The sequence below is a fragment of the Fukomys damarensis genome, unplaced genomic scaffold (assembly GCF_012274545.1).
Source record: "Fukomys damarensis isolate Sample0158 unplaced genomic scaffold, DMR_v1.0_HiC HiC_scaffold_39, whole genome shotgun sequence".
Taxonomy (NCBI): domain Eukaryota; kingdom Metazoa; phylum Chordata; class Mammalia; order Rodentia; family Bathyergidae; genus Fukomys; species Fukomys damarensis.
In genome coordinates this window covers 11,842,740-11,856,362 of record NW_022900951.1, presented here as the reverse complement: position 1 = coordinate 11,856,362, position 13,623 = coordinate 11,842,740, and the positions used below count along the sequence as shown (strand labels likewise).

The 13,623-nt window shown below is 41.0% G+C and overlaps 1 protein-coding gene across 3 annotated transcripts in view; it reads left to right on the top strand.

Moving 5' to 3' along the window:
- Window positions 1-13,623, top strand: part of Pir (pirin) — a 96,544-nt gene that overhangs the window by 297 nt on the left and 82,624 nt on the right. Inside the window, exons 1-3 of one of the 3 annotated variants that reach the window (XM_010645178.3) lie at window positions 310-333; window positions 1,433-1,536; window positions 13,462-13,554. In XM_010645178.3, the coding sequence (XP_010643480.2) occupies window positions 312-333; window positions 1,433-1,536; window positions 13,462-13,554 (219 nt within the window). In that variant the 5' untranslated portion in view covers window positions 310-311. Of the gene's footprint in view, window positions 1-309; window positions 334-1,432; window positions 1,537-13,461; window positions 13,555-13,623 lie in introns of those variants that run through there. The other 2 variants (XM_010645176.3, XM_010645177.2) reach the window with 2 other exon arrangements.

Below are 13,623 nucleotides of genomic sequence, written 5' to 3'. Positions count from 1 at the left end.
GCCGCGTGAGTGCCCCGGGTCCCCGTCGGGGTGGGCTGGGTGGGGGATGCTGGCGGTCTGCTTGCAAGGTCCTGCCTTACCCCAGCCAGCTGTAGAATCGTACAGGAGACACAGGAGACACAGGCAAGAGATGCTTAAAGGGTACTGAGGTTTGGTGAAAGTGGTAGGCTGCTTTTATTTCCGCAGCGCGCTGAAGTCTGATAAATACCGGATCAGTTGTTCAGATGCTTAGAATTTAATTGTGGGAGTCTGGTAGGACCCAGAGTAGTCCAGCTGGGAGGTAAAAATGCTTCGTAGTTGCTTGTGTGTGGATGGTGACAGGCCTGTACTACTGTAAGTATGGCACTCACTTCTCCACCCCACTCTGCATTACACAATATATCTTAATTGATTATCCATTCGGGGCAGTACATTTTAGGGTAGGCCTTGGCTGACTGCAGGGTATTGGTAGGTGGATCCCCTCTGAGTAACAGCAGCTAATATTCTCATACCACTGATTGCACGCCTTTGAGCTAGGCACTCCGTACCCCCAGTTACACACGGGGAAACTGAGGCATAAAGTCCCAGGTCAAAGGATTGGTTGCTATGTGCTGAAGCTGGGATGCAATCCCAGGATGTTTGGCTCCAGAATCTACCTCTTGCCATAGCCCTTCTGGTTTCAGTGGGAGTTGGAAGGCAGTGGTTATACTTCACTTGTACAAAAAAGCAGTCGATTATATCTGTTCTGTGATGGTCCACTGAGGATAACTTAGACCCCCTCATAGAGGAAAAACCTGTAAGAAACTCTGAGTATGGGCAGGTCTTGAGTGCACTGCCAAGGGCAGCACCTCTGTGACTCCGTGAGAAAACTCCAAGTTTTCTTGCCTACAGTGTTGGCCCTGAGCTTGTGGCATAGATGAGTCTTGGAATTCGATGACCCTTGAAGATCCTTTTTGGTACTAAGATCTTCGGCGTGTTCCGGGGAGCGTCACAGACTTTGTGGTTTTTCTCTGTGTTCCCTCCCCCCAGTCTGTTACCCTGCCTTACGGGGTGGCATTGGGGTTGTGTGGGGACATCTGAGGGTCCAGTGAGGTAAAGCAGATGAACCTCTCATTAGAGGGGCCTATAAGTGCTCAAGAGACCTGTTACTGCTAGCCCTTGCACATGATGCCTGTAGGATTATATGAGGTGATTGTACTTAATCAGTGGGGTACCAGGCCCTAGGAAGTATTATACATGTTCACTGTCATCGTTGTTGTTTTAAGCACTTAATCCAGGGCCTATACACATAACACACCCAAGTAATTATAGCCGTTACTATGCTCAGCAAGTCTAATTCTAATGTCCTTTAGTTTGTAGTCCTTGGGTAGCTCCTCCCTATGACTTCTGTTTTATTATTTCAACACTTGCTCTCCATCCTCTACAACTCAACCTCAGAACATTCTCTTTGCAGACCTTGACATGGGCTCCTTGAAGAAGGTTACTCTCTCAGTGCTCAGCCGGGAGCAGTCCGAAGGGGTTGGAGCACGGGTCCGCAGAAGCATCGGCAGGCCTGAGGTATGCTGGTTGGGCAGCCACTCACTCCTTGCTTTCAGGGAGGACTGGTGGGGTGTTGAGGATGATTTGAGAAGAGGATGGTCCTGAGTTGCCCTCTGGGGGTGCCATAGGTGCAGACTCTAAACTCCTTGATTGGGGTCCCATGCAGACCAGTCCCAGCCCAAAGGAGATTTCTAGAATGTGGATTCAGACCCTGGGCAGCAGGTGGAACTGAGCTCCTGAAATTTTCTTTGCTTCTCTCTGCACACCCATGCCCTGCCCTGGGCCGACTTGCTATCAACCCTGGCATACAGAACATAACATCTGTACCCACAATCCCTCAGTTTATACCTCCAGTGTTCAGATCACCAGGGAGTAACACTATGTCTTAGTTACAAATTCCTAAGAGAGAGAATCTAACTGGCTTGTGTCTTAGTTACTTTCTCATCACTGGCACAAAATACCTGACATCCCACAATTTAAAGGAGAGGTTTATTTTGGCTCATGTTTTTCAGTCCTTGGTTGGCTGGCTCTAAGGCAGGAAATAGCAGGGCAGTGGCACATGGCGGCGGAAAGCTGTTCTAGTCGTGGTGACCAGGAAGTCAACTGTGAAAGAGGAGCCAGGGAGGGAGATACACCCTTCTAGGCCGTGTCCCCAGTGACCCGGCTCTTCTGACCAGATCCCATTTCCCAACAGCTTGTCTGCTATAAGCCCACATGGTTCAGTCACCTTCCAGAAGCCTGGCCTATGAGCACATGAGGCTCTTGGGGTATCTAGATAGAAACCATAACAACTTGCCAGGAGTCGGGTCTCTATTCCTGGCCAGTCACACGTCAGGGATTTGGATTCACAGAGAGATTGCTGAGAGCATCTCTCTAGATGCCGTGTGAGGGGCAGGCATCGGTGGTAACTCAGAGGATGCAACTGTGGGTTAGGTAGATGTTTATCAACAGTAGAGAATCTTTTCATTTGAATAGAACTTGTAATTCATGGGGAAAATTTCTCATATGCACAGAAAAGTATCAAATAGTGGCCATGGCCAATATAGTCCCCAGTGCCATATCAGATCCCCAATTTTTTAGTAAGAGGAAAAAAAAATACCTTAAGGAAATGGATGCTATTTGCAAAGTAGGGATCTTGCCAATTCTCTTAAACCCTACTCAGGTGTTTTTACTATTTTGTTGCTAGACCTAAACTTCATATCACTCAGCACATACAAGTGACTTTCTCCAGTTTTTAATGCAAAGTATATTTGAGAGGTGCTTATAGCATTTTTAAAAAAACCCTAGTTTTCCTCCGTGTTTCCCTACCTTGATAGATTTGATGTTTTTAAAAATGATTTTTTTGAATTGACAAAAAGTGTATGGGTTTATGGTGTACAACATGGTATTTTGGTTTATGTAGATATTGTAGAGTGACTAAAGCAAATTAACGAACATGTATATTACCTCATAAGAAACTTTTACAATTGCAAGAACACTTAAAATCTATGCTCTTAGCAATTTTGAACCATACAGTACATTGTCATTGACTAAAGTCACTACGTTGTACAACAGATCTCTCAGTCGTATTTCTCCCCTGCCTGACTGAAATTTTGTGCCCTTTAACGACCTCTATCTCCCCAGCCCAGCCACTATCTCTCCATTCTTTTTGTGCCTACTTGTTCACATTCCACATAGGAGCAAGATCATGCAGGTTTGGTCTTTCTGTGCCTGGCTTCTTTCCCTGAGTATGATGTTGATTGGCCGTGGAGATAGGGGTGAACCACCAGCACAGCTCTTCTTTAGCCCCATCAGGCTTCCCTGCCTGTGCCTTTGCCATGTCTCTTTCCAACATTTACTTCCCGATTACTCACAAATATCCCTTGAGGTCCACCAAACAGTGTTTGCTAAGGGATAGGAACAATGGGTAACTGCACCGGGCAGATGGAGGAGGTGGTGTCATATTCTCCTAGGCTCCGTCGTGAGCAGAACAATTGGAAGGCGTTCTGAGACCTCACAGACATTTGTCAGTGAACCATTCTTGCGTGTTGTTGGTAACTAACACTAATTAGCCCATCTGTCAGGAACACATCTGCTGCGGGTTCTTTCTTTCTTTTTATTGTTTGCCCTGGGAACCCCTATGGCAATCTTGAAACTTAGCATTTCCTTTGAAAAATAGTGCTTTGAAATACATAAAACATACAGGATTGCCAAGGACAACTCTTACACTACAATATGGCTAAAGGTTTTTTTAAAACAATTTTGTAATCTGGTAACTTTGTATTAAATAACAAGATTTGGCAGTAGTTCTAATTGCAGCCTACCTTCAAAGCTGAGGGAAGCATGAAGGATGTTTCAGCATACCTAGTCATGACTGTAATGTTATAGGAAAAATACTTTGATTTCTATGAGTGTCAAAGTCACAGGTACTGGTAATGTAGTTCAGTTCGTGGTACCTCTCATTTTGGTGGTGTTGAATAGGCACACTGTTGTGCAACCATTACCAGACCAAAATTTAATATTAAATGTACACTTAAAATAATGAAAATATTGAATTTTATTTTATGCATATTTTACCACAATAAAGGATTCGGAAAAATTTATTTAGAGGATAATAAAATAAAAATGTAAATTAGTTTGGAGATAGGGTCTTGCTGTTCAGTCCAGGCTGACCATGAGCTCAAGGCGATCCTCCTGCCTCAGCCTCCTAAGTGCTGAGCTCACAGATATGCACCACCACACCCAACAAGATGTAAATTTTTTTATAATCCAAGTTTACAACATCCTTGAATTCTGTTCCATGGTCCTGGCTGAATTCCTAGCTGGAAACCTAGGCTTAAAGATACTCATGTTCTAATTCAGGTCTCCCGTGTCACAGGTCTGTGTCTACCCTAAGGAAAACTAAATGGATAGGAGTAATTCCTCATCTCATCAGCTTGGCAATTTAAGACAGAGAGTATTTCCTTTTGTTTCCATATCATTTTATATTTTACATTATGGGGATTGTGTAGAATAAACAATTTTGTGTCCTGATTTCTTCATTTAACGTGGGAGACAAAGCCTTCCTATGTTATTATAAATTATTCATGAACATAATTTTTAGTAGCTGTGGCATATTCCATTGTATAAACCTACCATCCTTCTCTTGCTCATGACTCCATATTTGACCATTTAGGTTGTTACCATAATTTTTCAGCCCTACATAGTACTTCCAGAAAGGTAGACCCCTAACTCTCCCTTCAGCAGAGAATGAAGGCATTTATTTGCCCAACATTAAAGAGATTACTTTTCAAACTCTGCACCAAAGTTTATGTCTCTGAAGTACTTCATAGACTTTGGACCACAAAGCCGTTTCAGCACGTAGAATTCACCACAGTGCTCAGTATTAGCAGTGGCAAGTGATATTTTCCCTAAAATTGCAAGTGTGGAGATGGAAGAGGAATTTGCAGTGCTCTCACTAAACCTTTGTATGATCCACAATAAAGAAGAGATGGGCCGGAAGTGGCTCACGCCTGTTGGTACAGTTGTACATGGGCCAGGCTAGCCAGACCCATGGATTTTGAATGGCCAAGTACCACAGTGTTAGTGGACTTCGCACAGGAGCAAAAGCTACTACTCAACTGCACTGCACTTGCCGTTGCCCCAACCTCCTTCCACCAGGCCCTCCTCAAAGGAGTGGAATTCTCTTTGATCTACTCATTATTATTATTATTGTTATTATTATTATTATTATTATTATTATTATTATTATTATTATTATCATTATTTGATACCAGGGATCAAACTTGGGTCCTTGTGCTTGTGAGGCAGGTGGCGAACCACTGTACTAAATCCCCGGTCCTTCTTGGATTTAAATGAATAATTTTCAATTAAAAAAGTAGAGAAAATAATAGAATGACTCTCTGTGCTCTTGGTATTCACAATAATCAGTTCCTCATCCATTTTGTCTGTCAAAGTATTTTTGAAGAGAATCCTAGCCATCATTCCATTTATAAATATCTCAGTCTGTCTCCAAAGGATAAGAAAATTTAAAAATTGATGTATAAGTACACTTGTATTAACACTTGAAAATTAAAATATTTCCTTATACCTTTAAATAGCCCTGGCTGATCTTGGTCTTTGTGGATGTAGCTTTTGTAGCCAGCGTTCTCCATTATCAAGGTTGCTGGATATTGGGTCAAGGTAGATGGTCTGGGCAGTGGTGGTGAACCCATGGCATGTGTGCTGCAGTGGGCTGTTTGTATCTTTGAAAGCTCTAAGAGGTTCACCATCACTGGTCTAGAGTCACAGCTTAAGACAGTTCAAGAGTGCATCTCTAGCTCAGTTATTGATATGTGCTACCTTATCATCATTGTTACCCTCAGGGCTCAGTGTAGAGGCTGAGTAAGCCTAAGAGGTTGTCTGCGCTGTTGGACTCTACCTTGAAAGGTCTGTCTCTTCTGCTGCCATATTGTCTTGACAGAAGGCTGCTTCCACAGTTATTATTGCCTTTGTATCCATTAGGATGTACGTAACAAAGCAACCTCCAAATGTGTGAAGCACCCACATAGGTAGTGTAGGGGGCCTGAAGGCTCCACTCTTATCAGAGACCCATGTTTATGCTGTCTTAGATCGTAATTCTTCCTACATTCCTAATGCATCACCTTAAGTCAAAGACAGCTCTTGGGGCAATAGCAACCATGTGTACTCTGGCAGTGAAAGGAGGAATGGGAGAAGGGCAAAAGGATACACATTAGCTATCACATCTGCCTTTTACAAGGAATTTTCCTAAAAGTCCCATCGTATAACTTCTCCTTGTGGCCATATTTCGTCATAGGACCTCATCTAGCTGAAGAGCGGCTGGGGAATCTAACATAAGTACCATTCAGGGTGTGTGTGGGATCCCTTTTGTACACAGAATTCATCTAGATTCAGTGAAGCATCATGAAAAAACAGCATGAGTCCTGTCCCCAAGGAGCTGTCATTCTTCTTGGGTCCTTCTAGTTATTCCTGATTTCAGTAATAGGACAGGCTGCTGGAGCTTTACCATGGGAGTGCCACAGGACTCAGGGTGGTGGCCACAGGTTGTGTCGGCCTTCTCAAGAGATCAAGAGAAGTAGCTTGGCACCTGCTACTCATTTGGCAGCTGAGGAGTTTGGAGATGTTTGAAGCAAAGCAAAAATTATAAGGTCATTTTAATATGTAGAGGATGAAAGGTGTGATTGAGCTAGAGAGTTAAGTCAAAACATTTTAGGAAATCAGAGCCCTCAGTATAACTCTGATCTTGTGTACAGATAACACAAAATTATGTAACATATCATTGAACCTGTGCTAAATGTTTAGAGAACAATTGGAACTTTGGTGAGGACTTAATTCCTGCAAATGACACTTTCGTACAACAGTCAAACGTAAGATATCCTTGCTTATTGGAGGAAGTGTGTTTCCTCACATACCTCCCATATTCTGGCTGCTTAAACAGGTCATTCCTCTAACTCTCGCTTCAGTCAGCCCCCTGGCTTCTGTAGTCTCTTTCTTGCCTGTCTTGAATTTCTTCCTGTGTGTGTCCATGTAATTGGCGACGAGAGGGACAGAATGTGCAAGCAACATGACATATAGTGCTGACATGGTTTAAATGTGTGTGTCCCTTCCCCAAATTTATGTGTTGAGATACTAGCTTTCGAGGTGATAAGGCCTTTGGGACGTGGGTACCTGGTGGCCCCTTCGACCAGGTGAGGGTGCAGCTAGCAGGTGCCATCTGCGAACCAGAAAGTGGGGCCTCACCAGACTCTGAATGTTCTGGTAAGTTAATTTTGGACTTCACAGCCTCCAGAACCATAAGAAATATATTTTTGATCGTTAATAAGCGACTCAGCTCATGTTACAGTAGCTTGAACAGACTAAAGAAAATTGGTACCGAGTGGAGTGTGGTCATTCTTCCATTTTTTTTAGACAGTAGGTCCTGGTTTCTATTGAGATGGCTCCTTATCAGTTGTTCATTTGGCCATCCCATCAGTATTTCCCCCTCCAACGCTTTCTCATTCTTTATAATATGAGTAGCTTGAGGATTTTCTCAACCTTTTAAGCTTGGCTTCCCTTTTGGTTAACAATTCTGTCTTTAAACCATTTAGCTCTTCTTGAATTTTACTATAAGCAGTCAAGAAGAACCACGTTACACTTTTGACCCTGATTAGAAAAAGCTTGAGCAAAATCTCCAGTTTAATGACTCACAAGTTTTACTTTTCACAAAACCCAGATATGAACATAATTCGGTCCAGTTCTTTGCCACTTTATACAAGGACCCTTTCCTCCAGTTTCCAATAAGGTGTACTTCATTTCTTTCTGAGACTGTGTTGGTGCGGCCTTTACCGTTCAGGATTCCTTAGACCTTTTTTAAGAAGATCGAGGCACTACCTGTCTACAGCGCTCCTCTTTTCTCTCTGGGCCCTCTTCAGAATTGCTGTTAACTGTCCCTTCATGACAATGCAGGTTTCTCTTCAGATGAACCTCAAAACTCTTAAGGCCTCTACCCCTTACCGTGTTCCAAAGCCACTTCCACATTTTCAGATTTTCCTCACAGCACCCCCATTTCTTGGTACCACTAAATTACTGCTGTCTGCGGGTGGTGGATGATGACAGGGACTGAAAACAGGGACCCTCTTCTTTTCACAGTTTATCTGGTAACAGGACATGTTTCATATCTGTTCATATGAAACTTTGATATCCAGAAACAGTATTTCTTTCCCACATGTAATGCCGTAGAACCACAGTGTAGAGCTGGAATGTATTTAGGGCTCCAAACCTTTTGTTTTGCACCTAGGAAATAATGGTTCAGAGATTTATAGGATCAGTGCAGTCCAACAGATACCGCCTTTTCCCTTTCTAATGCTTACAGTCTTTCAAAATGTATTATCTGTGAGAAGAAAACATTTTAATGAGGTATGAGAATTCTGAACCTCTCTTCCTACCACCCCAGTTCTTTTCCTAGGCTTTCATTGAGTTGAAATGGAGTAATAAGTGACAGGAGCAGACTGACTAGATCCAAGATCCACATGGTTGATGTTCCCTGGAAAGGGCAGTAGGCTCCATCTTACTGATAGAGCAGAAAAGAGTAAATCAAGAATGGGAGAGAGGAAGAGGAGAAAAGACTGTCCAGATAATCTAAAGAAATTTAAAAACTTAGAGCAGATGGAAAAGTTGGAGACAGATATATAGAAAGAGGAATAAGGAGAATTTTGAACATATCTTTTATTTTTTGGTACTGGGGATCAAGCTTGGGTCCTTGAGCTTGCAAGGCAGGCAGCAGAACCACTGAGCCAAACCCCCGGCCCTTTGAACATACTTTTTTTTTTGGAGATAGGGTCTCACTGTGTAGTTGAGACTGATCTGGTACTCACTATGTAGCCCAGGCTGGTCTCGAACTCACAGGGATCCTCCTGCCTCAGCCTCCCAAGTGCTGGGATGACAGGCGTGCGCCACTACACCCGGCTTGAACATACTTTAAATGAAGTCCCCTTGGTATTTTTGAGAGGCTTCAATACATATTTGAATTGACTGTCAGTTGAACATTGGACCGGATGACAAACTAGCCAGTGATAAGTTACAAAGTGAACTTGCTTTGTGTGGATCATAGTCCACATTTTAAAGTGAAGATGTTGAAACTTTGCTAGGCTAAAAATCTTGAAGTAGCCTGGTGAATGAATTCTTTAAGAATACATGTATTTGCATGTATGCTTTTTTCCCACAGAAAGTTAAAAGAAGAAAAATAAAACCAGAGAGAAAAAGAAAGAAATTTGTACTTTTATTTCTAACAACACAAAAGAGTAGATATCTTAAAATAAAGAACTTTAGTAAAGGTACAAGATCCCAGTAATGAATGTAACTGTGCTGTCTACCTAGAATGTACCAATAAATTAAATTAAAAAAAAGAACTTTAAAAAAATCAAGTAGCTGAACTGATAAGAAGTAAGAGAAACTCTTACAGTCTAAAAATATTGAGAAAGAAAAAAGAAATGGAAAATCCAAATAGTTTCATTGATGTAAGAATAATTGAATCCATATTTTAAAAGTCTCTCTTAAAGATAACAGGCCCAGATGGTTTTACAGGCAAATTTTACCAAATATTTAAGGTTTAGAAAATTCTAATAATTAATTCTCCAGAGAATGAAACTGGAAGAAGTGCCCCTCAAATCACTAAATATGAAACTGCTGCCAGGACAAAAGTGAAAGGGTAATTATATCACATTATAAATGTTTTTGCAAGAGTTACAAATAAAATATTTTCCAACCAAATAAACAATGTATATGAAAGATATATGTCATGACCAAGTTTGGAATATCTGAAAAGGGCAAATTTGCTGTAATGTTAGAAAATCTTTGTATGTAACTTATTGACATTCCGAGTTTAAAGGAAGCTGGGTGTAGCGATGCATGTTTATAATCCCAGCACTCTGAGAGGCTGAAGCATTAGGATTTCAAGTTTGAGCCCAGCCTGGGCAATTTACAAATTTAGTTAGACCTCGGCTCAAATACACACACACACACACACACACACACACACACACACACACACACGCATTATGTAAATATATACATACATTATGTATTTATCACATATTTGCATATTGTAATAACAATAATTTAAAAATTATATACTGTATGTAAATTATATTATATATTGCATACTGTATGTAAATTATATTACATGGATTTTTTAAAACATATGTGTTCAATCCCCAGTATCATACACAAAAAAGTGTTGCAAAAGAGAACATATATATAAATACTGCAATTGGTACAGAAAAAGCATTGAGAAGTAAGCCTCCATTTATGTTTTTTAATACAGTAAACAACCTAGTAAACTAGAAATAGAAGTGAAGCTCGTGAGTCTTATGAAGGGAATCTATGAAAAAGCAAGCAAAATTAAAAACAAAACAATATCTGCATTAAGCAATCTGATTACCAGTGAAACTTCAGAAATCCAGCTGCATAGAGCCAGGGGCAAGACCAGTACATCTGCCACCGGAACTTAACACTGTTGTAGAGGTGCTAGCTTGCGAAAAGGCCAGAAAAAGAAGTAGAAATTATGAAGATTGAAAATGAAGCAAGAAACAGTTACTTGCTAATGGGTGCTGGTTGGAATTTCACTCGCAGGTATTCGCTCGGTCCTTGTGATAGGATTATGTGCCCCCCCATTTTTACTGCATTACTCATGGCTCCCATGGGCAGGATTGACGTGCTCTCCTCCCTGACTTTGGGCTTGACCAAGCTTGCCCTCCATAGTGGCCACTGTCCTAGCCTGAGAAGATACATGGAGGCCAGGTGAGTAAAACACAGAAAAATTGCAGTCTGTCACAGCTTTTTTTTTTCTTTTTATTGAGTTTATTGGTACAATCTATGTATATAATACAGTTACATTCATTACTGGGATCTTGTACCTTTACATGACAGGTCTCGGTTCTCATTTTTTCTACTTGTCCCTGCCCTCCCTTCACCCCCTCCTTCCCTCCCCGTTTACAAACACTTTATTTCAATTTTTTCATTTTCTCGTATTTTTTTCTTTTCCCTTATTAGCTTATCGCTTTCCCCTACCCTTCCCACTTTCCCTACACCTTTAGCCCTTTTCTTCCTATTTCACGTTATTAATTATCCCATTAGGATCTTGTGTACTATTATAGTTTTTCACATCAGAGAAACTATTCTGTATTTACACTTGTGTGACTTATTTATTTCACTTAAGAGTATATCCTCAATATGTGTCACAGCTTTAATCTAATGCTAGCAAAAAAAGAAAGAAAAAGAAAGAAAGAAAAGAAAGAAACATAGAAAGAAAGAAAGAAAAAGAAACTGTTAGGGAAAAGCTGCTTTTTTTTTTTGAGGGGCAGTAGATTGAGACAGGGTCTTACCATGTAGTAAGTTGGCCTTTAGCTCGATCTGTAGCCCAGGCTGGTCTTGAACTGGCCAATCCTTCTGCCTCAGCGTCCTGGGAGCTCAGAGTACAGGCACATGCAACCATGTCAGCTAGGGGAAAAGCTTACTGGTAGAATGCACTGGCGATATGAATATCTTATAAAGAAAACCCAAAAGAAGCTAAAGATGAACTATTAAAATGAATGAGAGTTTACTGGTGTTCAAAATCACTTCTCTATTCATATTTCTAATCCCCAGCAGCAAATGGTTCAAAATATAGTTTAAAATGCTGCTTATAATACCATTAAATATGTTATCTAGGAGAAATTAAAAATACATGCAAAACCTCTATGAAGAAAATTATAAACCCTTATTGAGGGGCATTTTCAAAAGACCTTTGTAAATGGAGGCGGCTGTATTTATAAATAGGAAAACTATCATACAAATAATGGGTTATTATATAAACACATATAAGTGTCAGTTCCTCCCAGATTGGTCCATAGGTTCAAATCAATTCCAGTTAAAAGTCCAACACCGTTCTTCACAGAATTTGATACATTTTCTACACTTTCGATAGTTTAACAAATGGTCAAGAATAACCAAGGTCATTGTGAAGGTATACTGAGGACAGCAGGTCTGTGTTTGTCCTTCTTTTTTGAGCTTGAGGTCTGTGTTCTGTGTCCACTTACTATTTGCATAATATAATGTGCACAGGCACTAGTACTTCTATTTATACAGGTAACATTTATGTAGAAATACCAGGCCGGTGGCCTAAAATGAAATTACCATGCCTATTTCAAGGCTGCTGCTTCTCTTTTTTCTCGTAGTTTTCGTTTTTTTATTACTGCATATTTGCAGCCCGTAGCGGTCACATTCCTCACGTGGAACTGGCCCATGTACATAACACATCTCACTTCTTTTTTCATCCCCTTTCTCCCCTTCCTCCTCCTCCTTCCATCTCTCGATCCTTTTCTCATTTGAAGAAAGTCTTCCTGCTTCCAATTATCTAACTTCTCTTTTGCTTCTCCTGCGTTCCCTCAGCTGGTTAGTGGCCCTACAGTCTTCCCCGGCACCATAGCTGCAAGTTTTGGGGGGTTATCGAATGCTCATCTTCCCCCCCTTATCTACCCACTCTCAGCCACTCCCCATCACTACTGCCATTGCCTTAGTTCTTTTTTAAAAACTTAATTTTATCGGTACATTTTAGATATACGTAATGATAACATTCATCATAGGGAATTTGTTACATGATATATCTTGATTTTTCGTATCGTACTATTGAAATGAACTTTTCAATATTCTTGTCCTACCTTCCCTTACCAAATTGTCTTTTACAGAGTGGCCTTGTGTTTTGTTTTTAATTTGACTTTCTATTAATACATGTCTGCAGCACAGAACAACGACGCTCCTCGTGGGGAGGTGATAAATGCACATGACATAATCTGAATCCTTTCTTCCTCTCCCCGTCCCTCCATCTCTCGGTCCCCTTCTGTTTGCCCATCTTCCGTCGTGATTCCATGTGCCTCATTTTTCCCAACAGAGTAGTTCCCTTGTGCTTGCTCAAGCAATGCCAGGCTCTTTCTCTGCTCTTCTCCCTGAAACCCTTCTTTCTCCGCTTTTTCCCGCCATTTACTTGAAGACCCAGCTCCAGGGCCACCTCCCTAGAAGCAGCTTCCAGGACCCCACTCCAGTTTCACACGTGTGAAGTTGTTTTCCTCCTGACGTTTATGCTCCCATTACAATGATGGATTCTCTCGTCTGTTCCCCCACGCAGTCATGAATCTGTTCGGGATACAGACTGTCTCATCTTGTTGTCCTCGATTATTTACATATGAGGTGACCATGAAATAAATGTGTATCTGCTCTAGGCTGTTCTCATAGAATGTCAACTCGCATATAATCAGTGAATCTCCGTGGGTTTATATAGGAGTGATTCTTTCTCAAAGCAATTTTCATTGCTAATGTTTGCTCACTGGCTGTGGAGTTTTCAATGAGTTTTTCTAGATTTGCTCCTGAATGAGCCGTGGTAGCATGGCATAAAAGGCATGTCTAATCTTCTGGATGTTATTTTCATTTTAGTTAAAAAATCTGGATCCATTTTTACTGTTTGATGAATTCAAAGGAGGTAGACCCGGAGGATTTCCTGATCACCCACATCGAGGTTTTGAAACAGTAAGTATAACAATTTGACTGCAGAAGTGTGTATTTTACCTTTTTTTTTTCTTTTCTTTTTTTTTTTTT